At 41.6% G+C, this 24,406-nt stretch overlaps 1 protein-coding gene across 1 annotated transcript in view; it reads left to right on the top strand.

Annotated features, from left to right (window-relative positions):
* COL6A5 (collagen type VI alpha 5 chain) overlaps positions 1-24,406 on the top strand; it is a gene marked incomplete at its 5' end in the record, with an annotated part of 81,120 nt that overhangs the window by 11,824 nt on the left and 44,890 nt on the right. Inside the window, 15 exons of the mRNA XM_084903269.1 lie at positions 2,245-2,799; positions 5,271-5,846; positions 8,680-9,258; positions 10,941-11,281; positions 11,393-11,474; positions 13,426-13,568; positions 14,379-14,471; positions 16,424-16,477; positions 18,260-18,331; positions 18,895-18,921; positions 19,028-19,072; positions 19,159-19,212; positions 20,830-20,892; positions 21,568-21,633; positions 22,026-22,079. Coding sequence (XP_084759395.1) covers positions 2,245-2,799; positions 5,271-5,846; positions 8,680-9,258; positions 10,941-11,281; positions 11,393-11,474; positions 13,426-13,568; positions 14,379-14,471; positions 16,424-16,477; positions 18,260-18,331; positions 18,895-18,921; positions 19,028-19,072; positions 19,159-19,212; positions 20,830-20,892; positions 21,568-21,633; positions 22,026-22,079 — 2,804 coding nt within the window. The remainder of the gene's footprint in view (positions 1-2,244; positions 2,800-5,270; positions 5,847-8,679; positions 9,259-10,940; positions 11,282-11,392; positions 11,475-13,425; positions 13,569-14,378; positions 14,472-16,423; positions 16,478-18,259; positions 18,332-18,894; positions 18,922-19,027; positions 19,073-19,158; positions 19,213-20,829; positions 20,893-21,567; positions 21,634-22,025; positions 22,080-24,406) is intronic.

Here is a 24,406-nt window from a genome sequence, read left to right as displayed (position 1 = left end):
CCCCACTCCCGCACTTTGTTAGTTGCTTCAGGCAGACTGATAGGCGGAGACATGGGGTGACCAGTTATCTGGCTAACATTTTGCAAACTTCCCTCATCACCGTGAAAGGGTGCAGTCCCTTTTGTTTTGTTTTTTAAATAACTATTTTTTTTTTTTATTGATTTCAGAGAGGAAGGGAGAAGGAGAGAGAAATAGAAACATCAAAGATGAGAGAGAATCATTGATCGGCTGGGGATTGAGCCTGCAACCTGGTCATGTGCCCTAACCGGGAATTGAACCGCAACCTCCTGGGTCATAGGTCAACGCTCAACCACTGAGCCATGCTGGCAGGTCCAACCCCTTACTTTAAACCAATTGCTAAGATTGGGAAATTTCTCTATACTAGACAGCTGCTCTGGGGCATCTTGAAAGTCAGAAGTAGAAGGTTGCTAAGAATGTTGTGGCCTTGACAAAGCCCATTGCTGTGGTGTGTAAGAGATTATTGTGTGTGTGCGCACACATGCACTCACGGAGGCAGATGAGTACAGCAGACTGAAAATGGGCTCTGGCTTTAGGTAGATTAGGGTTCCACTCACTTTTCTACTTGAGCTTCAAACTTCCTCCTCTGAGGATAATAACCTACACCAAGGAATTCTTATCAGGTATTATCCTCTGAGGATAATACCTACACCAAGGAATACACATCAAACACTGTTTCTCTATTATGAATGCATATCCTAATAGACATGTAACTATTATTTATAACACATATTTGCATTTTTGCTCTGAACAAATTAGGTAACAAAAGTTAGGAAGAACAAATTTTCAAATTCCTGCACCTGACTATTATTTGTCTTATGAAGAATAGCCACTCACTGAGGATGGTATGTGTTGATTGCTAGTAACAGCACATGAGAGTATTGTCTTCTGAGAAGCATAGGGGAAGGGATGCTGGAGTGAAAGAGTCCAAGTTCAACCCCAGCTTAATCACTTAGCTGTGGACCTGGGACAGGCTCCTTACTGACTACCTGCATTGGTCCCTTGTGTGTAAACTTATTGCGGAGCTTTAAGGTAATCATTCATGTGGAACACTTATAGGAGTGCCTTGTGTAGTAAGTGTTACCTAAAAGTTAGTATTGCAGGAGCCAGTTAAGGTGTTCACTGATGAGGAAAGGAAAATAATTCTCACTTATTCAAACTTACACAAGTGAAAAACGTGTTGGAATTTTCTCTGAGTTGCTCAAATAAAAAGTAACACGAGTAAGCAAATGAGTAGCATTCATAACAATATCCGAAAACACATTTTGTTCATTGTTCTCCCTGTTATGGGAGGAAATGTTGAGGACAGAGTTTAGTCTCAGAGTACAAGAGTAAAAGTCTCCAATAATTTTGGGGGTTGATGTCAAGAGAAGTAAAAGGGTTTCAGGGAACATAAAGGAGATTGTGTCTCAGGTCCTCTCAAGGGAGGAGGTCCTGGGCCAATCTGAGGAGCTGCAGTACATCTTTTGCAGGTCACATAGTTGCAATTCAGGCCCTGAACATGGGTACACCTTTAATATATAAAGATTATTTAATTTAAAAATATATTTTTAATTGATTTCAGAGCAGAAGGGAGTGGGAGAAAGATATAGAAACATCAATGATGAGAGAGAATCATTTATCGGCTGCCTCCTGCACCCCCACACTGGGGATTGAGCCTGCAACCCAGGCATGTACCCTGACCGGGAGTCAAACTGTGACCTCCTGGTTCATAGGTGGATGCTCAACCACTGAGCCATTTCTGTCGGGCTACTAAATTTTTTTCAGACTGAAACATTGGAACATTTGTCCCAGGAATGCAGGAAACTGATTACTTTTTCTCTGATTCCTTTTTTTTTTTTTTTAAATCACTGTTGCATCCTTAACACATAGCTTGATAATTGACATTTCATATACTTCAAGAATTATAAAGTGAATAATTTTTGAATAAACGAATGATGCATGCATGCATGAATAAATGAATATACACTTTGGAAGTTACATTTCTTCCTTTAAACTTCCTGGGTAATCTTCAATGGAGTTCTGATTTAGGGTTCTAGTCAGCAGACTTTTACTGAAGAAGTGCATAAAAATTTTCCAAAGCAATAGGAGTTGTTGGAGTTAATTTTCCATGTTTTCTAATTAATGCATTTATTTATGACTTATTGTTTCTACATATTCTGAGAAACTTGTCAGCCCAGCTTGTTTCTGATCTTTTATTTTTTTTAATTTTTTTATAACTTGCAGGTTGTGAAAACATGAAGGCTGATATCATGTTTCTGGTGGACAGCTCTGGCAGCATAGGACCTGAAAATTATGAGAAAATGAAAACCTTCATGAAGAATGTGACAGCTAAGATTCAGATTGGTCCAGACAAAACTCAAATTGGCGTCGTTCAATTCAGTGGTTATAATAAGGAAGAGTTCCAGCTTAATAAATACTTTACCCAAAAAGAAATTTCTGATGCAATAGATCGAATGTCTCACATTAGCCAAAACACTTTGATTGGAAGTGCACTAACCTTTGTAGATGAATATTTCAACCATTCCAAGGGAGCCCGTTCTGGGGTCAAAAAGTTTCTCATTCTGATCACGGATGGAGAATCACAGGATAATGTGGCAGAACCTGCAAAAGCTCTTCGGGACAAGGGTGTGATCATCATCTCTGTGGGGGTGTATGGTGCCAAAAGGACTGAGCTAGAGGAGATCAGTGGGGATGGCAGCCTGGTCTTCCACGTTGAGAAGTTCGATTATCTAGAGGCGATAGAAAGTAAACTCGTCTCCCATGTGTGTACTCTCTATGGTAAGTGGCCCTGTTATCCTTCAGAACTCCAGAATGTGAGCCGTTGGCTTTATAGTGAGGTGAACGGTGGGTTGTGCTCTGGTCCTTGGCCTCTAACTGGACTTTGGTGCTATGTTTTTGTCTTATCTATGTTATATTGAAACACCCATGACTTCAAGGATATTCCTGACGAACAGCTTTGTCAGCTACTTTGTCAGAAAAAACAATCTGGCTTTGGTGACTTCATACACATTCCAAGGTTGCAGAATTTTACATTAAACTTTCAACTCCTTAGTACCTGCATACCTAGATTTTCCAGAGCCAATTTTTAATGCCAAATGATTCTCCAGGATTGTTTCTATCCCATTATTAAGCAGTAAATAATTAGAAATACAAATTTGTCAAGTTATATCAAATTCAGTATCCTAAGAGCCCCTTCCCAAAAACCTTTCTGTGTTTTAAGATATAGCATGCATTTTCATTACTTCACATTATTATTCTTAACCTCTATCAGCTAGATATTTTACATTTGCCTGTCCATGTATCTATCCCTTTGAAAAATTTTAATTTGTTACCTTTTTTTTTATGATTGCTTGGGTGAATCATCACTTCATTTTACAAACTAGAGGCCTGGTGCATGAAGTTTAGGCCCAGTGATACGGCCTAAAACTGTAGTCAGACATCCCTCTCCCAATCTGGGACCACTGGCTCCTAACCACTTGCCTGCCTACCTGCCTGACCACCCCTAACCACTCTGCTTGCCTGCTTGATTCCCCTAACTGCTTGCCTGCCTGCATGATCGCCCCTAATCATCTCTGCTTGACTGCCTGCCTGAGAGCCCCTAACTATTCACCTGCCTGCATGATTTCCCCTAACCCCTCTGCCTGCTTGCCTAATCACCCCTAACTGCTTGCCTGCCTGCCTGATCGCCCCTAACTGTCTCTGTCTCGTCCCCCGCTGCCACAGCTTCATCAGTAAGGAGGTCCGGAATGATGTCCAGAAGGTTGTTCAGCTGTCTGGTCTAAAATTAGCATATTATGCTTTTATTAATATAGATTATAATCCTTTTTAAATTATATGGAGCTATCTTCAGTTTCAGCCTGTCAACTTTAATAATTCTTGAATGAGAACTGGAAATAAGTCCACATCTAAGACTAAAGATACCTGTGTTTTGGATATAAGAGAACAAACCAGATTATTAATAACTTTACTATATATTATTTCCCTGGCAACACAGAGACCTTCTTTGGGCTCCATTCTTCAGAATTATGTGTTTGAATTTTTAGGAAGATAACAAATAAGATGTTTCAGTATAAACTATGAGTTTTAGACAATGGTGCTAAGATTTCTCTCATAACTTATTTGGAGTGTTTTCTTTTTCTGGTAATGTTGAGAGACATTCTAAGAATGGTTTACCTTAAGACTACAGCCCCACCTTTGAAATCCACAGGACTCTTCCTGACATTTCTTCATGTTGTAAACATGTTTGTGGAGGCACTGTCTATAGCATAAGGTGAACTTTCAGCTTACTCATACATTAGATGGATTCCTAAAATATTATCAAGTCACGACAGGTCACCAATTTCATTGTTGACTAGTCTTGGTGATACATATTTATGATTCAGTTCCTGTATCTGTAGAAACCTGGGTTCTTGCCCTGGGTTCCTACATAGATAGGTTGGGCTCACCCACAGAGTCTTAGACTTGAAAATTTGAGACCTCATTGCCAGTAATAAGAATTGCATGCATGATAGGCAGGTGGAAAGTGGAGAAATCCAATCTTGGGAAGGCAAGTGCTTATGTTACTGAGGGAAGAGAAAGAGAAGAGAGCAAGTCCACACTTTGGTGACCCAGGCTGAATGGTCACTTAGGTTCTAATGTGCAGGAAGGAGGGCTTAGGGATGTGAATGAGGTGAGAGGAGCCTTACTTTTACCCCAACTTGGGGCCACTCCTTTTCTGAGGTTAGAGGAAGGAGCACAAATAAATGTGGTGAGGGTGTGGTACACATGGGAAAGCTTGCCTATCAGAAGGTAGCTGGAGCCAGAAGGAATACAATAAAAATCCCAGATTATACATTGAGCCACTGAGATGTTTAAAACAGCAGACCAGATGGTAAACATCAGTTATGTCTCAACATCATATTGACTTTGAACTAACTACGTTCTGACATTTCCTTCCAGTTGAAAGCCAGTTTAGCGAAAGGCATTACATGTGCTAATGAGATAAAAAAGAGTGGTGTGTGGCATAAGAATCACCGTTGGTGGAGTCATATAGATAAGGGCACACATGCCCTTGGAAGCATGAGCTGGGCAAGTTGTGCATTTCCCAGCCTGTTTCTTTCTCTGTAAGATGGCATCAGTCATCCACAAACTGAGATTCAGTGTTTGCCACACAGTAGGCTCATGGCAAATGTTAGCTTGCTCCCCTTTGCAGCTGTCTGTGTAAAATACCCTGTGGAAAGTTTGTGGTGACTGCTTCCTTCTTCTTTCAGATTGTAAAAGTATCAAACGGTTGGATGTTGTGTTCGTGCTGGATCACTCAGGCAGCATACAGACAACTCAGCAGGAAAGCATGATTGACCTGGTTGTCCATTTGGTGAATAAAGCAGAGGTTGGCCCGGACCGAGTTCAGTTTGGAGCTGTCACATACGCTAACAATCCTGAGACTCTTTTCTACCTAAATGAATATTCAGACCGATCAGGAATCATTGAGAATCTGAGGAGGCGCAGGAGCACCGGTGGGGATACCTACACTGCCAAGGCTCTCAGTCACACAGACACCCTGTTCAGGGAGGAACACGGCAGCCGCATCAAGCAAAATGTGAAGCAGATGCTGGTCATTATCACCGATGGGGTATCCCATGACCGAAATGATCTCAATGCGACAGCATCAAGATTAAGAGAAAAAGGCATCATCATCTACGCAGTGGGAGTAGATAAGGCCGAGAAAGAAGAACTTAAGATTATGGCAGGGAATGAAAACAATACTATCCATGTACGTGATTTTGATAAACTTAAAGATATTTACTTGCCTCTACAAGAAAACATATGTATCAATGCACAAGAGCGTAAGTTGTAATCTTTAAACTTTCTATGGGGGAGGGAGGGGGTAGCATTAAAAATGTAAACAAAACGTAAATGATGTCTTGGCTTCCCCTTACCAGGGTCTTGTGGGCTGAACACTTCTCTGCTTAGGCTACACCTCATCTCTAAAACAAAAGCATCTGATTGAGCAAGGTCCTAAAAGTCTCTTCCCACCACAGTACAAATTGAAGAGATGATCGAAGGTTTCAGAAGCATTCCTGGCTTGTCATGGCACCTGCTGCCTTTTTCTTGGCAGAAGGGAGCTCTCTTTTAGGTCACATTCATCTTCCCCATTTCCTGGTTATTGTGTGCTGCTCCATGTATTTAATGGTCTCAGTGCAGCCACTGGGCATAAGTTCTAGGCCAAACTCAGGTGGTGAGTTTCATGGTTTAAACAGATAAACTTTTGTTTTCTAAGATCCAGGGTCCTCTGAGTAGGGTTATAGGATTCTACAGGGCCATAGGAAGTGCTTTTTTTTTTTTTTTTTTTTTTTTTTTTTTTTTTGTACTGTGCTTTTGTGGATGAAGGCCACTGGTGCAGAGGGAAGAATATGGGATAATGGAGACTAGCTGCTAGAAACAGGAAGGAAAGGGCTGAGTTCCCTTTGGAGCTACCAGGTACTTTGAAGAGCCCGAGGTCCTTTTCAATGCATACTGAAACCATTGGATTATGGTAGGCTGGAGGCATCACAGCTGAGTGAGGAGAGGGTGTGATTTGCCTCATGAGCTCAAAGCCACAGAGGTTGACAAGCCATCCAGGGATGCCTCCAAGGAAGGTGAGAATCCTGGCTTTGTATTGGCCCAGTCTTTCAAACCTGGCAAATGAACCCAATCAACTAATTTCCTTTCTTCATTCCTTTTGCACTCCCTTCCTGCAGACTTACTTCTCTTCTTCCTTTTCTCCATTCTTCTTTACTCTCTGCTAGTTTGAAGTCTACTTATGAATCTAACACAAATTATGTTTCTAATGCTGACATTACCCATCTCCCATCCCTGTAAGCAGTTCAACCCCAAACAGAATCTTCCCCCTAATCCCATGTCAGGTCAGCATTTGCTGTGCAGAATGAAACTATGTCTGACCACCGTAGCTCTACCTGACTTATGTAAGCAATGAATTCATCTTCCTGGTGTCAGACACTGAATAATAGTATCATCTTTAACTAAGAAAAAAATTATGACTTTTCCAAGGCACTGGGACCATCTTGATTCTGCTGCCTGTTCTGGCCTGCCCCACGACACACATCCTGAAACCCGGTCTCCATGCCATCCATATTGCCACCTTTTTAATACACACTGGATTGTCACTGCTCTGCTTACAGTTGACAATTTCTGAGCCCCTGTGTTCCATCTGGTGGCACCTGCCCTCTTCTCTAATTTATCTATTGTCCTTCCCTTCTTCAGAATCTCTCCTTTCATTTTTGAAATTTCTCCACATCTTTGCATGCACCATTCTATCCACCATGAACATGCCAGCCCAATACATTCCCTGGGTTCATCTAACTGGTCTGGTATGTTTCAGCCTTTGCTAGTTTCCTGATCTAACACCCAATGGTGTCCCCAAACTCCTGTACTTTCTATTCCTCCTGATGGTAGCAGGTAGAACTAATTTCCTATTTCCTTATCTGTATCTGTCAGAAGACTATGAGCTCCTTGGGCAGGTTTGGCCTCTTGTTTATATTGGGTCCCCACCAAATCTAGTACATTGCAAGGACTACAGTCTTTTCCTGGCGATATGTTTTAGTCTCGTCTCCTATGCCCGCCTTTTGGAGGTAGATGCTGAGGTTGAGTTCTAGATGCAAGGAATTTAAGGAAGGGGGAAAGTCGGATGGGCAGAAGTCAAACAGTGATGGATGCTTGACAAAGCCTCATACCTGGCAGGAAGCTCTGAAGTGAGTATTGCCCATCAGAGTTGCATCACACTGAAACAACTAGGTCTTTATATGCACTTTTCACTTAGTACCCAGATGTGGGCTGCCCTGGTAAAGGTGTGGCCTTTGGCAAGGCATCACTCTGCAGTGAGGCTGTCCATGACGGAGCTGACAATTAGAGGCTGTCAGCTGACCACATTCCCACAGTCAGACAGCAGATCCTTCCTTGAATATCTATCTAGACAGCCATCACTGTGTCTACTAATTGCAAGGAATTGTGTGACAGTAGGCATTCCATTGCCTCAACTACCTTTAGTAGCCACTTTAGTGCTGTCCCTACTCTAGTCATTGTGTTAGTAGAGAGGATCATTTCTTGGTTATGGGACATTTCACCTTGGACTTCAGGAGGATGATCCTATATCCTGGTTACTAACCATTAGCACTTGTTCCATGAAGTTTTAATATTTGGGTGGTATTATTTAACATTTAAAAAATATTTAAAAAAATTTAGAGTACAGGATTTAAGGATACAAAGGATTGAGAGGTTCAGGTACCAACTTCCCTGCATAGTAATTGTGTATTCTTAGGGAAGTTATTTAATCTCTGAATTCCATTTCTGTATCTATAAAATTAGAATAACTGCTCATAAGGTGGTCATTAAAATGTCTTTGGCATACACTAACAGTTAATATAAAACATTTTAGACTTTCTTTCCCTGAGTAGCTTTTATTGTCAAATGAATCATATAAATAGAATTTGAAACAAAGTCTTTCTCCATTCTGCTATTTTTCCTTCTCTTTGAGAAGCAATCAGTTATTCGCCCTTCTGTTAATCTATCTCACTTTGTTACCAATGTGGGTATTTAGTAAAGCAATTTGAATTTTTGAGTAAAGGGGAAATCTAGAGCAATTCATGAGGAAAGTAATTGATTTGTTTTTTCCAATTGCAGCCTGTAACACTCGAGAAGCCGATGTGATTTTCCTCTGTGATAGCTCTGACATGGTATCTGACCCAGAGTTTGTTACCCTGACAACTTTCTTGTCAGACTTAATTGATAATTTTGACATTCAGGCGCAAGCAGTGAAAATCGGGATGGCCCAATTTGGGAGCCGCTACCAAGAAATTATTGAGTTGGACAACTCTCTGACTAAACCCCAGTGGAAGACTCGAATTCAAAATATCATCAAGAGCAATGGGCGTCCGCAAATCAACTTGGCCCTTAAGAAAGTGAGCTTTATGTTTGAATCATCTGTTGGTGGGAGAAGAAACGCTGGTGTCCCTCAAACTTTGGTTGTGATCACATCTGGGGATCCCCAAGATAATGTGGCAGATGCAGTAAAAGTCCTAAAAAACTTTGGCATTTGTGTCCTGGTTTTGGGCATAGGAGGACATGTCCATAAAGCACAGCTTCTACCGATAACAGGCAATTCTGAAAAAATAATCACCTTTCAAGATTTTAATAAATTAAAGAATGTGGAGGTGAAAAAAAGGATTGTCCGGGAAATCTGCCAGAGCTGTGGAAAAACCAGTAAGTGTTTCCTTGCCCTTTATTTATTTTCATTTAATTGCATCTTTCCAGTTCTCCATTTCCCAAGGTGTCTTGTGGGCTCGCTCTAGCAGAGCATAGTTTTAGAATAGTGTGTAGTAAGAATAGTTTTCTCTTCTGCCTCCCAGAAAATTGGGACCAGTCAGCCTTCCTCAGAGACAGGGAAAAGGGTACAGAGGCTGGAGGAGGCCCTGGGTTGTATCCCCTGGTCAGCCTCTCCCCTCCCTGCAATCCAGTATTTATGCTCCTCTTAACATCTGGAGTTCAGTCTCCTATTCCTATATTTCCACTTCCCGGAGTCCTATTGTAGAACAAAGCCTTGCATCCAGTAGGAATTAAGTAAAATAAATATTCATGGGAAGTTTTACTCTTTTAACTTTGTTAAACTACCTTGTAAGGGATTCTGTGTAAGCGTATGCCTGTATGAGCACATGTGTGTTTTCTTCCTTTAATGATGGCATTTATATAATCCTAACATAGTAAAGATTTGAAATGTCCTTATGGGTTATTTCATTTTCAGAGGTCACAAACAAAAATGGCTGCAAAGGCCAGGTGGGTGATGTGACTGAGCCGCAGGGGCGGGAGTGAGGAAATGAATGGAGAGTAATGACCCATCTAGTGGGAATGTCACTGTTCAGCTCCAACTGACAGTAGCCACGTGGGACTTGGGTTCTGTACTCAGGGCTGGGAGTTGGGAGAACAGCGCATCAGGAAGCAGCAATAAATAACATTTTGTGGAATTTGCAGATATTCCTCAGAATGTTTCCATTTCTAGAGTTGTTACGGTTGAAACCACTTCTTTCACATACTGTGCTGTCTTTCCAAGCTCTCCAGACCTTTTACATCCCATTTGGATATTTGACTAGAGGCAAATTAAAGTGATGGAGAGAGCGGTGGACCTGGAATCAGAAAGCCAGGGTTCTAACGGTTCTAACTCTGGTTAGTTGCAGTGACCTCCATGAATTGCTGTCTCCTTCTGAGTACAATGAGGAGGTAGACAGGGCCAGAGGTGATCAAATGGCATCTGAATTGTGTTTATCCTGACCAGTGTCAACAACTTGTTAAATTATTTAACAGCTTTTAAAAATAGCTTTTAATTTTTAAAATTTAAAAAATTAAAACCTTCATTTTAATTTACATTAAGAATGTAGATTTTAGGCTTTCCTTTGGGGAAAAAAAAATCAGATCATCTGACAACACTGAGCCTCATTTCCCACATGGCTACTCTCAGTTGGAGCTGAACAGTGAATAGATGGGTCATTGCTCTCCATTCATTTTCTTCACTCTCTGCCCACTTGGCTCATTTACATTATACATTACCCAACCTGGCCTTTGAGTTTGTAACATCTGGAATTAATAATCCCTAAGGAAAATTCAAATATTTAATATACGTTGATAATATGAGTTATAATAGGTCATCATTAAGAGAAGAAAATGTGCGCACACATACAAAGGCAGCTCCTGAGAATGAGACTGAACCATGATTGGAACCTCAAATAGTATTGGGACTTGTGTTAGAGGAAACACCTGTGTTACATGTTGATTTTCTTTCTTAGGTACTAGAGACCCTTCAGCCCTGGGCCATGACCACTCTCTTTTTCTGCCCTATCTGCTCTTCCTCGCTTTCTGCTCATTAATCTGACTTTGTCTCCCTTGGTCTCCAGATTGCGCTGTGGACATAGTGGTTGGGTTTGACATGTCCACTCACCAGCCTGGACATCTATTGTTCCGTGGCCACCCCCGGCTGGAATCATACCTCCCAGGCATCTTAGGAGACATCACTTCCATCAGGGGGGTGAGCTGTGGGGCAGGTGCAGAGACGCACGTGAATGTGGCCTTTAAGGTGAACAATGATCAAGCATTCCCTGCCAAGTTCCAAATCTACCAGGAAACAATATTTGAAAACCTGCAGAACGTCACCGTCAATGGGCCAACTCATCTGAATGCACAGTTCTTACAGAGTCTGTGGGACACATTTAAGGATAAATCTGCATCCCGCGGACAGGTATCCATGTTGCAGTCTATCTCCCATCTCAGCATGCTCTCATATGTTTCTCCCTCCCAGACACATATTTCATTTCACATTCTCCTATTCTCTGCTTTCTTCTTTCTCTAGGTGCTACTCATCTTTTCAGATGGTCTTGGGAGTGAAAGCATCACAATGCTTGAAAACCAATCAGACAGTCTCAGAGAAGCAGGTATGTACTGAGTTGAAAATTTAAGTGATTAAGCATGTAATGTGCTGATAAATCTCTACCCTATTTAGGTGTTCTAGATCTTGGGATCCGTCCATCCATTTGTAGAAGATGCTGTGATGTTGGTGCTTTGCCCAAACTCCCTTGACCTGCCCACACACTCACTCCCCAAATGCTGTAGATGCTGTGGCCAAGTACCTACATCTATGATCTTCCACAGATGTGGGCTCTTGACTGGCCTGAACCATAACCTGATGCTTGGAGGGAGGGTGCAGTTGTATCACATCTCACCTGAGAGTGGAAAGGTGGCAGTCATTGATATAGGGATGCAAAAGCCCAGGGCCAAGTCTGATACACTTTATTCTCCTATGAATCAGGCCAAGGTGAAGACTTTACTAAGACGAATCCTTGCTTACAACTTCCCCTTCCCTTTCTGCATTCTCTCACTCAGTAAACCACACACACATACACATTCCTCTCTCAAATTCTGCTTCTAGAGAACCTGACCTAAGACACTGCCTATTACTTTTGATTTTCCATGTGAAAGATCATAACATGGATTTTGAAAAGCACTTCTCATTGTATAGTCCCTGTCCATGTCATAGTTTCAGGCTGAACTGGAAGGTAGATGCAGAAATTGAGGGTAATGTGCAGTGACAGAGGCCCCACCAATTGTTGGATGGGGTACATTGTTTGAGACTGGCTTCTGGGTTCAGCTTCCATGGGCAACCTCCCTAGAGGCCACAATACGTCTTGCTTTACTGGAGGATTGTGTCTCCCTCCCTCCTCAGATCCCTTCAACACCTTCCCACTGATCTTAGAATATCCAATTCCTTAGTATGGCCCATGATGCTTTGCATGATCTGGTCCTGCTTCCCATGCCAGCTTCCTCTCACTCCTCACACTCAGTGTCCCAAACATACAGAATCTTTTCTATTTGTCCTCCAAAATATTTCACAGCCCCATCTTATCAGTCTTCACATACACTCTTTTCTTTTGTCCGGAACTTTTCCCACACTCAGGCTCCCACTCCCATTTTCTCTCTACCTTCCATCTCTAGTACTTTTTCTTGACCAACTTCCATTCATTTTTTAGGATCAGCTTAGATATCAGTTCTTTGCAGAAACCTTCCATGACCTTCCAAAAATGAGTTCGGAGCTTCTGTTAGGCATCCATAGCATGCTGGTGTTCCCTCTCAGAGCACTTGTCACTTCTCAGAGCAACTATCTGATTCTTGTCCACCTCTTCCAATAGACCATACCTCTTGTATCTCTGGTACAATGGTTAGTGCATAAGAGGCTTCTAATAAGCAAATATTTGTCTAAGGAAAGGATGAACAGAGTAAACGAACTAGCAAATTAATTAAAAAGTGAGTGAGTGAATGAGTGAATAAATGAATAAATGAACTCCCGGGTATGACCAAGAGTTCAGCTGATACTGAAAAACCCTGGGCTTTCCTCAGGGTTTTAGGGCCTAGGATCCCAAGGGTGTTTGGCAATGGAGATGACTTGAGAACTATCATTAATTTATATGCAGTCAAATTCAGTTATACTCGGAAGATGAACAAGAACTTTGCCCTTTCTTACAAATTACTTTCAAATGCATACGAATCGCATTAAAATTGGTGGTGAGATGTTAAACAGTTTTCTGTTAGTGTTTTTCTGTAGATTTTTTAAATACTTTCTCTTGCATACTTTCTCTTGGGAAATTTCATCCTGGAGTCGGGGATCTGTGAGTACCTAGCCTGCTGTTGCATCCTTAATATGCCAAGAGCACTGTCTCTTCTGTTTTTCCACCCTTTTTGATTCTTCGAATAATGTTCACTGAGTGGCTTTGCTTCTGCTGCTTCTTGTGTGTGTGTGTGTGTGTGTGTGTGTGTGTGTGCGCGCGCGCGCGCGCGCGCGCGCGCAAGCGCAATGCCTTTGGTTTGATATCTGTCATTTTTACTGCATAGGTCTTGATGCTTTGCTGGTAGTGTCCCTGAACACAACTGCTCACAGTGAGTTCTCCAGCTTTGAATTTGGAAAAGGATTTGATTACAGGACTCACCTGACTATTGGAAATAGAGACCTGGGCAAAATGCTATCACAGTATCTGGTGAGTTTTTGAATAACAACAATAACAACAAAAATCCAGTTATTCAAAATATAATAGAAACAAAATTGAAATTTTGATGAGTATTTCCAAAGACTGCCTTGTTTGCCCTAAATTCAGTCCATGAGTGCTGAATTGTTGTTCTTACGTGCATTTTTATCCTCTGTTGTTGAACCAAATGAATGCATAGGGAACTAGAAAACCAACCAATCCCTAATCAAATAAGAAGCCACCACTTTATGCTACAGAAAGCCCCCCAAACAGGAGACTCAACTAGGAACCAATCAGTCTTGTGCAAACTTGGCCTGTGACCAGCTATGTGGTGGGCTCCTTCTATAAAGAGAGGTCACTTGCTTGGAGAGGGTATGTTGCCAATGCGGTTGCTGCTAATCCGGTACCTTCTCTATCTAAAGTGCTTGTCAAAAGCACCTCTTGCCGAAACCAGTTTGGCTCAGTGGATAGAGCATCAGCCTGCAGACTGAAGGGTGCCAAGTTTGATTCCGGTCGGGGGCATGTGCCTTGGTTGTGGGCACATCCCCAGTAGGGGACATGTAAGAGGCAGCTGATGGATGACGACTCTCTCTCATCGATGTTTCTAACTCTCTGTCTCCCTTACTCTCTGTAAAAAATCAATAAAAAATATATATAAAAAACATTTATTTTTTTTTAAAAAAAGCACCTCTTAGCCTCTGTGGCCCCTCTCTCAAAGAGAGCATGAACTTGTAGGTGGTGGATCTTGATTTGTGTGAATACAGTTCTTATGTAATGAAGTTTGTAACACTTGTTTCTCATTCAAGTCTGCTTTTTTTTCAGGGAAACATTGCAGAGAGGACGTGCTGCTGTGCATTTTGCAAGTGTCCAGGGACTCCAGGACCTCATGGGGCCCGAGGACTGCAAGGCTTGAAGGTGTTATTCAGATGAAACTATTTAACTTAATGGGCCTTGGTTTAGAGTGGGTGGGACTGAGACTGAATGGTTGAATTTACAACCCTCATTTGATGCTGATATCATTCTCTGTGAGCATTTGTGTGACATCTGTAGTGTAGGAGCCAGTTCAGAAGAGCCTACTTTTGATGCTGCTATTAGGAATAACCCCTCTTTATTTTATGTGTCCTTGGTGATATTGCTTCTTGATGTTGTAATTTATACTTTTTACCCACTTCAGACATTTTGAAAGGTGGCCATTTGTATGTCTTCTTGGAAGAAGTGTCTGTTCAGTCCTCTGCCCATTTTTGCATTGGGTGGTTTGATTTTTGTTGTTGTTGAGTTGTGTGAATTCTTGATATATTTTGAATATTAGCTGCTTATCAGAGGTATTGTTTGTAAATATCTTCTCCCATTCGGTTACAGAACCATATATTATATGTGGGATGTAAAACTGAAAGCAACACATGAACAAACAAATAAAAAGCTTATAAACACAGACAACCATATGGTAGTTACTAGAGGGGGAAAAAAGTGGGGAAAGGGAGAAGAGGGTATAGGGAGTCAAATATAGCATGATGGAAGGAGACTTGATTTTGGGTGGTGAACATGCAAAACAATATACAGATGATGTATTATAGAGTTGTACACTTGAAACATATAATCTTATTAACCAGTGTCACCCAATAAATTTAATAAAAATTTTAAAAAGATGACATGAAGTGTTAAAATAATGGGGAAAGTTGTACTTCATCAGCAATGGGATGTAATTGAACTGCTAAAAGAGCATAGCATTGCAGATGAATAGTCCTTTAGAAAATGAATTACAAAAGATCAATTGCATAACAATAGCATAGATAAGTATATTATGGTATTTTCATTCAATGGAATGCTCCAAAGTTTTGAAAATAAATGGGCTGCATGAATAAATTTTACAAACACAGTAATGGCCAAAAAAAAAAAAAAAAAAAAAAGCAAAACAGAATACATATGGTATGATTCCATTTATAAGATATTTGAATACAGGCAAAACTAACCTATAGTGTCTAAGGATGAATGAGTGGTAGAGAATAAAAAGGACAAGGAGGTATTTTTATAAAAATCAGAAGTGTTCTCCATGGGGTAGGTTGGGAATGGTCGGTGATTGGGATGGGCACTGTGTCTGGGTACCATCATATTCTTTTTTTCTATACAGAGGTTTACTTTATAATAATTAAGCTGTGACCTCGACATTTTATTTACGTCTATGCACTTTTTCAAGTGGGTTTTAAATGCCACAATTAAGAGCATCCAGTTTGTTCTATTTTAAGAGATCAAACACAACGCTTGTCCCGAGTCCAGCATTGCCCATGCTTGTGGAAGAATAATTTATCTTGGACATTTTTACCAGTTCTATTTTGTTTAGCAGTTTCCTCTCTCGTTACTTTGCTCAGGTCCATTATACCGAGCAGAGAGCTAGGGCTTGTGTTTGAGGAGGAGGAAAGAAAACCTCAGTTGACATCCTTGCCACAAGTAAGCCATGAGGTAGTTGAATCATATAGGGAACCTCTTGCTCGGGAGAAGTGCGTATTATTCCTTGAGCTCTCAGAAAAGCAGAAGAACATAAAATGATCTGTTTGGAAGTGTTATTCGTTTGCCTGCTAAAAGAGTTGTGGTGGCCACCACTCTCCTTGGTGCAAATCTCCGAGGCACAGGACTAGCCTGGACACCCAGCGTTGCAGAAGAATTCCAAAGGTCAGTCTCCTAGAGCATCAGAGGGGCCGCCTTCTGCAGAGACTTTCCCCGATGATCGTAGGACTCTCCCCACACTCACAGCCACACCTTCGAGAACTACAACCACGTTGGAGGGACGGACTAACTAAAATGCCCAATGATTGCACCAGTTTGAATTGATGGGAGATGGCTAAAATCCATTTTTTTTTCTTTCATCTCAGGGTTCTCTAGGTTTAAAAGGCAACAGAGGACACAGGGGAGAGGAAGGAGACCATGTAAGTTTTTGTGACTCATCTTCCCTTGCTCCCCCTCACATATACATACTTAATGATTTTGTGTTTTATAGAAAGCTTTATTTTCCTACAGAAGAGGTGGTGAGGGTTTTTGTTTATAGTACATATTCATATATATATATATATATATATATATATATATATATATATATATATAATATTTCTTTTGAGGGAAATGGGTGATAGCATCCCTTTTCTTTTTTCCTTGTCTCAATCAGGGTAATGCTATTTGTCGGGGAGTGAGCAAGCTCACCTACATGTTTCGTTTTTATTCTTTATTTTACCAGTAGCAGGAAGGTATGCTCCTCCCTACTCCTACCTGACAAAGGAAGCAGGCAGAGCGCCCCCCAAAATGTAGAATCCTGGTTACATGGTTCACAGGGGTTTTCAAATCTCAGTCGATGACCCTAAAATCAGAATTCTCATCTGGTTCCTCAGTCACATTTAGGAAATGGATTTGGAGGAGCTGCAACCACATGGGGTGGCTCCATTTGGGGTGGGAGAAGTTCAGGAAGCATCCAGCCTGCTTGTTCATCCCCTTAGAGTGAAGGCCAGCAAGTTAGGATTGCAAACACAATCTCCAGAGTCAGACATCAAAGGCTGACCTCGATGTGAAACCTTAACAAGATACTTAACTTCTTGACCTTCAGTCTCCTCATCCATAAACATCTGTACTTTCCTCTAGGAGTGTAGTTTACACAATGAACACTTAAGGGGGCGCTTGAAGTCACCCACAGTGCACCTGTGGAGAGGCCTTGGAGCCCACCCAGTCGGCATGGAGGGATTGGAGTGTGGGGACTCGTGTTGTGCTACTGCCTGGCTGTGAGCCCACAGCTGGCTGAGACTCCAGGCCATGGGAAGCTGGAACATTTCAGCACTTCTCAGCAAGCTGTGGCCATGCGCCAGGCCTCCTGCTTTACTGGGAGTAATCCTCCTAATAAAGAAAGCAAAGCTGGGGAGAGGAAAATCATTTCTCCTCTCACCTGCCAGGAAGGAGAGAATTAAGCTCATTGCTAAAAAAAAATCATGTATCCATACAGCAAAATTTTAACACCTGCTCTGAACGCAGATTTGAGCCAAGCACAAGGGGCACCTGGGGAAGGAGACAGTCGGAGGTCCCTGCCTGCAAGGAACACAACACTGTTCTTTAGATTCATTTCACTGTAGCATTTACCCACATTTAAATATTTCCCAGGGAAAGCAGGGTTGGAAGGGGATGCATGTGTCATTGACCTTGAGTGTTCTTCCTATGTGGCTGGTCAGAGTTTGGGGATCTTTAACCTGGTGGGACTTCCCATGAGCACTGGCTTAGAGTAATGTCTCTTCCCATCGACTGCTTCTACGCAGTTCCAGTCCCCTGGCACCGACTTGCTTCTGTACCATCAGCCATGCTGACTTTTCCAGGGTAGCATTAAGCTCTGGACAAGAGGTCAGGACCAACATGTGTTACCACACGTTAGGAACATGGCTGGAAAGCGAGGCAGCTTCTGAACCTTTGGCTGTGCCGTATGTTGAGGCAGTGAAGCGGCTGAGCTCACCCTCTACCTCTGTGTGATCTTGGATCTGAAAGGAAGCCCTGAAGGTTGACAGGGAAAATATTTAAATTGAGGGGGAAAACAGAGTTAAATGAATGAGTTGGAGAGAGGATTTGTTTGCCTAGATCTCAGAGTGCCCAGGAGCTCTAGCTTCACTCTCAAAAATAAACTGCTGGCAGCTTCAGGCATAAGAATCACTTTGGATACCTATTTTGGTACCTTCTCTTAGGGAACGCGCGGAGACACTGGACTCCCAGGGGATAAAGGGATCACAGGATGTCCAGGGCAGTCGGGTCAAAAGGTAAGGCTCTGTTGGAATGTTATTTTAAGTTCTCCCCAACGTCCCCACCTTCTGTCCTCCCTTCCTTCTCTTGCTTTCTGTCTTTCATTCCCCCTCCCTCTCTTCCCCTTTCTCCAATTACATGTTAGTTTCCTCATCCCGCAGATTATTTACATTTGTAATCCCAAGAGTTTTGTAAATTCCATCTACAATCTCTTTGTAGTTATGGAGCCAAAAGCAACTAAAGAAATATACAATCAGCCAAAACTGGTTTGGCTCAGTGGAGAGAGCGTTGGCCTGTGGACGCAAGGGTCCCAGGTTTGATTCTGGTCAAGGGCATGTACCTTGGTTGTGGGCATATCCCCAGTGGGGAGTGTGCAAGAGGCAGCTTATCAATGTTCCTCTCTTGTTGATGTTTCTAACTCTCTCTCTCTCTCCCTTCCTCTCTGTAAAAAAAAAAAAAAATCAATAAGATATATATTTTTTAAAAAAGATATAAAGGGGCAGCCCCTTCCCGCTCCAACAGTCTAGGAATCCATGTACTGTCATTGCTCTGGCACTGAGAGGTGTTGTGTCTCTTACAGGGCGTCAGAGGATTGCCTGGATCTAAGGTACTGTCGTTTCTTCTCAAATTGCATGACCTCGCGGGATGAGTTTCCCCAATAAGCATGTGGCAGGGATCTCCTTTTCTGACTGCGGCCCATCCTTGTTTCTCAGGGAGAACTGGGAGAAGATGGGATCGATGGCCTGGATGGGGAAGAGGTAAGCCATTTTTCAAGTACCATAAAACCAGCATGAGGCTGATACATATTTTTTTCAATGGGAATTTTGTTTTCCGTGTCTTTTAGGGCTCTCGTGGATTTCCTGGAATAAAGGGAGAAAAAGGTGATCCAGGATCTCAGGTAACACTCTTCAATCTGTCAGAGCAGGAGAACTTAGTGACAGAGACTGTCTTAATTGCTGTGTGTCAGTGGTTATCAGGGGTAAAATCGACAGCTGACTTAGCTGCCTAATGAAGGCTTGTTACCATGGAAGAGGTGCTGCAATCAGTTGGGAACAAGCGGGTAACTATGTAATTTTCAAGAATTTCCCGTTAGAAATCTCAAAGCATGCGAGATGCTCTTTGGGCCTGCTTTTCAGAAGTCTGCAAATGAATGCTTTCGCCTGTCAGCAGCTTTCATGTTCTCTTCATTACATCAGGGGGGGAGGGGAGGGGAAAGGCAAGAAAAAAAGCAAAATTACTTTGGTGACTTTGGTATAGTAAAGCACAGTGAAACTTTTATTTTAGATTCATTTCAAAAGTTAATAATTTTTAAAATTTAAATTCATCTCATGAATTAATACATGCTTACTTGGTTCCAAGCAGCTCTGCTTTAATGCTCTGATACATTTGTGTATCAAATATTTTTGAATACCTGGGGTGTGCCAGGCACTGAGTTAAAAAATCAGGAATGAACCACCCTGTGTCCTCAGGAGTCAGACATATCAATAGTAATTGGGGCCGTGTTGTTGGCATCTACATGGGAGCCCAGAGAAGGCTCCTCACTCAGCGGGTGGGGAAGGAGTTCAGGAAGTCTCCCTGGAGGAAATGGTCCCTGAGCTGAAGATGAATAGAAAGTAGCAAGACATGGAGGAAGGGCATTCCAGACAGAGGGAACAGCATAAGCAAAGACCTGGAGGCTTGGAGACACTGCAATTGTTCTGCCTGGTAGGAGTATTAGAATAGAGGGAGAGGGCGGTCAGGTTCAAGAGGTGCTGGGAAGAGAACGGGAAGGCACTGGTGAGCCATGAGGAGGAGTTGGGCTTTTAACTGCTGGAGAATAGGGAGCCTTTGAGATATTTTAAGCGTGGAGATAATAATTGATTTTCAGGTTAGAAATATTACTTGGCAGTAGTCTGGAGGCCGTGTTATATGCTAGGCAAAGATAAGAGGCGAATCTTTAACAATTTAGATGAGACCTTAAGTAAAGCAATGGCAGTGAGGACAAAAACAGGACATATTAATTAAGGTGATGGCAGAGCCTGGACTGGAGTGGACACCTATATGCAAAATTTAGGGAAACCCTCCACATGCACAGAGTGAGTGCATCCCTAAATTTTGTACTGTAGATGACTTTCTTATTTCATCCTAGTCCTGACTCCAGGACATAAGACATCCAGATCTAGGTAACTAGAGGAGAAGGAAATTAGGGGTCAGTCCAAATGCCTAAAAGGATCCTGGCTTGGGCAAGTTTAGTTGGGAAAATAGTGAGTTTGAGTTAAGAATGGAGCATCCCTGTAGAGGTGTCCTGTTGGCAACTTAATTATAGATGCCAGAAGTCGCTAGACTGCCTGGGATGCTCAACACAGTACCCAGTAGCAATATGTAACCATTAAATTCACATTAATTAAAGCGGTAAGGAACATGGATCATTTTATCTGATTGATTTCCTCCCCTCCAAACACACACAGCACTTGACATTTTAATATGATTATGAAACCTCCTACAAGCTAACTGGGAAATTCATTTTATTTTTCAGGGCAGCCCCGGTGCCAGAGGCCCGCCTGGAGAGTATGGGGAGAAGGGCTTCTCAGGGGATCCTGTAAGTCACTATGGCCCCATGTTGGCTCTGAATTTCTTGTTCCACGGGTGTTTCCTTTCCCCCTGTCTCCTGCTGACCCGTAGGCAAAAGCTCGTCTTGGGAGCGGGGAGGTAGGTTGACAGAGGCTATTTGTTTGGGAGAAATCTGATTGGGGCTGATTACTTACAACATTCAAAACTGGGAACTGAAGTCCCACTTTATTCGTCCTTATGTTCCTTATGTAAGTTGAGACGTTCAAGCTCTTTTGGGGGGGAAATTCTTATAGTTTTGCTTGTTGGGCTTCTACTCTCATAGATTCCCTATTTGTGGAGTTGATTACTGGGGGATCTTATTGCACAATGGAGGGAGTGGCAGAAGCATGCTGGACTAGTGGGTCAGTGAAGCTGCCAACACAGAGAAAGAAACTTCACATGGCTTCAGCATGCGCTCTAAAAATTTGTCATCTACTGCCATGCCCCCTTCAAACTTGGGGAATTATTAACTTTCACTTTTTCAAACATCTATGAGATTCAAATACGGAGGATTTTCTCACACCCCTCATTTGAATCCAAGCAACCTAAGTTTCTCACATCACACCCTTCATCACTTAACCCAAGTTTTTGTACCATTTTGAAAAATAAAAATAAAAAGCTGATTTTTTTAAAATTCTAAAATTCTTTTTAAATCTTCCTCTAGGGTAATCCAGGACAAAACAGTAACATCAGAGGACAGAAGGGCTCTCAAGGGGAACAAGGAAGACAAGTAATTAATCTGTTTTACCTATATATGAGTTGATTAATTATGTTATTTTCATAAAGCATAAATGAATTAGTAAAATATGTAATCCATCTAGAATTGAACAAACCCCCTAGGTTTGTTCTAAGCATGTGTCTGTTGGAGATTACACTTCTATAGGCAAAATTACTGTGTTTCTGGCAGGCGATATGTAAGGAAACTGGTAATAGCAATGCATATCACTATCCCAGTTTCCTCTTAAAAAGATATTTATCCAATAGTGTTAATATGCAGGAAGAGTCTACAATGACACTTTTGTCCTTATATTTTAATAGTGCCTGAGGTTTCGATGCTGATGCCTTTGTCATTTATTTAGCACCTTTCACTTTATGATCTCGGGGGGGTTGTTGTATTTCTAGGGTAGAACCGGACAGAAAGGGATACAAGGCAGTCCTAATACCAGAGGAGACATGGTGAGTATTTTCATGGACATTTATTTTCCCTCATGATCTCCTGAAGTTGCCACAGAGGTATTCCAAACAGTTGAGTCGGCTGATCTGGGGCTGATATGTTGACGCTATTGACATTTTGGGCCAGATAATTTGTCATGAGAGGCTACCCTGTGCATTAGAGAATACTTCACAGCATTCCTGGTCTCTGCCAGTAGCACCTCCCTCCACCACCCCCAGTTGTGACACCCAAACATATCTGCAGATATTGCCAAATGATGGAGGTGGATGGTGAGGGGTCAGATGGGAGCCAAGTTGCTCCTGTTTGAGAATCGCTGTGACACAATTTGCTTGTCTCTATCTCCCTCCCAGAAACCTTTGAGTGTCTTTGAAGAGAGTCAGGGACTTAAACATAAAAGCCCTCCTTTAATAGCTTAGTATCCTTATGCTTCTATATGAATATTAGGAACTGGGTAAATGCTCTTCATATATGGCCGGGTGGGGGCGGGGGAGAGAGAAGAAACACAGATCAATTCTTCCAGGATGAACCCAAACACTGGCGATTAGTGGCAACCTCAAGGTCCTCGTATAACTTTATAGCATCTCATGCGATATCAAGGCTAAAACAATGATAATAGATTTCCCCTTCTTTTTAAGGAACAGCCTAGAAGTCACTTTTCTCTTTGTGGACTTCAAAATTAGAAATGGTACTGATCATGTGTGAGAAACGCCTTTATCACACGCTCAGCATGGAGATTCTAAGAAGAGAATAGTGTACACGGTCCAAGATCTGGCCCTGCATTTTATTCAGAAGGGAACTGGAAATACTTGGCTTTCTTTTTTATTACAATCTCATAATCTCATCACTTAGAAGGCTAGGCTGATGGCCTTTCTCTCTGGGAGAGATAGCAGATAGATGTGTTTTCATTTCCTCTTGCCTTTGTTGATCTTGAATCATAGTTCTTAAGGGAACTATGCCTAAGGGATAGCTTAGGCTTCCAGTGCTTCTGGTGAAATTCTTTGGGACTTTGCCCATTTTTCCACACGAGAGATTTAAAATTAATCAGAAGAAGCAAGAGAGCAGCAAGAGGAGCTAAGTGCTATAAACTTGAAAGCTAAATACGTATTTTTGTTGGTTTAAGAGAAAATACGTTTAGTTTGAAATAACTTTATAACTGTCACTATCAATCAGGCACTTTTTAAAAAAAGATGGTAAGGTGGGGGTGGAGTGCGGGGGATGGATTACTACTTGGATGCACTAGCTGATTACTCCAAGTCAGCAATTTTCAACTAGTGTGCTATAAGAATTTTTAAAATATGCAATACTTGACCATTTAGTCGTGGGCACTCACTTCTTTTCCCTTAGATTGACAAAAAAATGACAGCAAATTCAAAAAAAAGAAAAAGACAACAGCCAAACCAATAGCCATCAGGTATGAATGCAGTCTTAAACTGTAAATATTATAGGTCATATAAGAGTTGCATCTTAATGGACACATTGCATAGTAAGGTTGAATCTGATCGGTTACTTTTTGGTACCAGAAAATCTTATATTTCATATAAGCACCTGATTTTTAAAAAAGTCACTTTGGAGCAAAAAGGTTAGATAATTACTATTAGTATTATTTTTTTGGTAAATGAATAAAAATTATAGCTATTTTTTGTCAGATGGGCAAAAAATGTAATTTTTGGTATACTGCAGAGATTTAGTAATTAGTGTATATGTGCATGAGACGGAAAAGGATGAAAATTGCTGCTCTGAGTCACTCCCAGGACAGGTGGTTCTCAGCCTCCTTCCCCAATCTTCATTCACTTCCCCGTCATCTCCATCTTTGCACCCTCTTCTCTCCTGAATTAAATAAGGCAATGTGGATATAAAGCAAGACCAAGCTTTTCTACCCTCTCCCCACCTTTCCAGTGAAGGTCAGAACTCGCTATGAGGGTCAGAGAATCTTAGGTGGGTGATAAATCCTAAAAACACAAACAATCCTAAGTCATTGCCTCCTGCTGACACAATTTCAACTTATGTCAATTAATTGTTGTACTGGCTGTTGCCAAAAAAAAAAAAAAAATTAATGTACTGAGAACTAGAGCATTTAAAATCACATTTCAGGTCCACTGCTTTTTGCCTGTCACACACAGAATGCTTATTATAATAGTATGGCTTTATTCTTCTATAGCATCTATTTAGGCCAGATCCCGATCACATTACTTTCAAGTATTAATTTATTTAATCCTCATAATAATTCTACGAGGTAGATACTATTATTATGTCCAGTTTACAAATAAGAAAAATCAGTGAACCTTGGGCAGCTTGCCCAGGACAAAGATAGATAGTAGGTGTTAGACCA

The sequence above is a fragment of the Pipistrellus hanaki genome, assembly GCF_964339955.1.
Source record: "Pipistrellus hanaki genome assembly, chromosome: 13".
NCBI lineage: Eukaryota > Metazoa > Chordata > Mammalia > Chiroptera > Vespertilionidae > Pipistrellus > Pipistrellus hanaki.
Note: the sequence above shows the minus strand (reverse complement) of the source record. Positions and strands in the feature narration are given on the sequence as shown.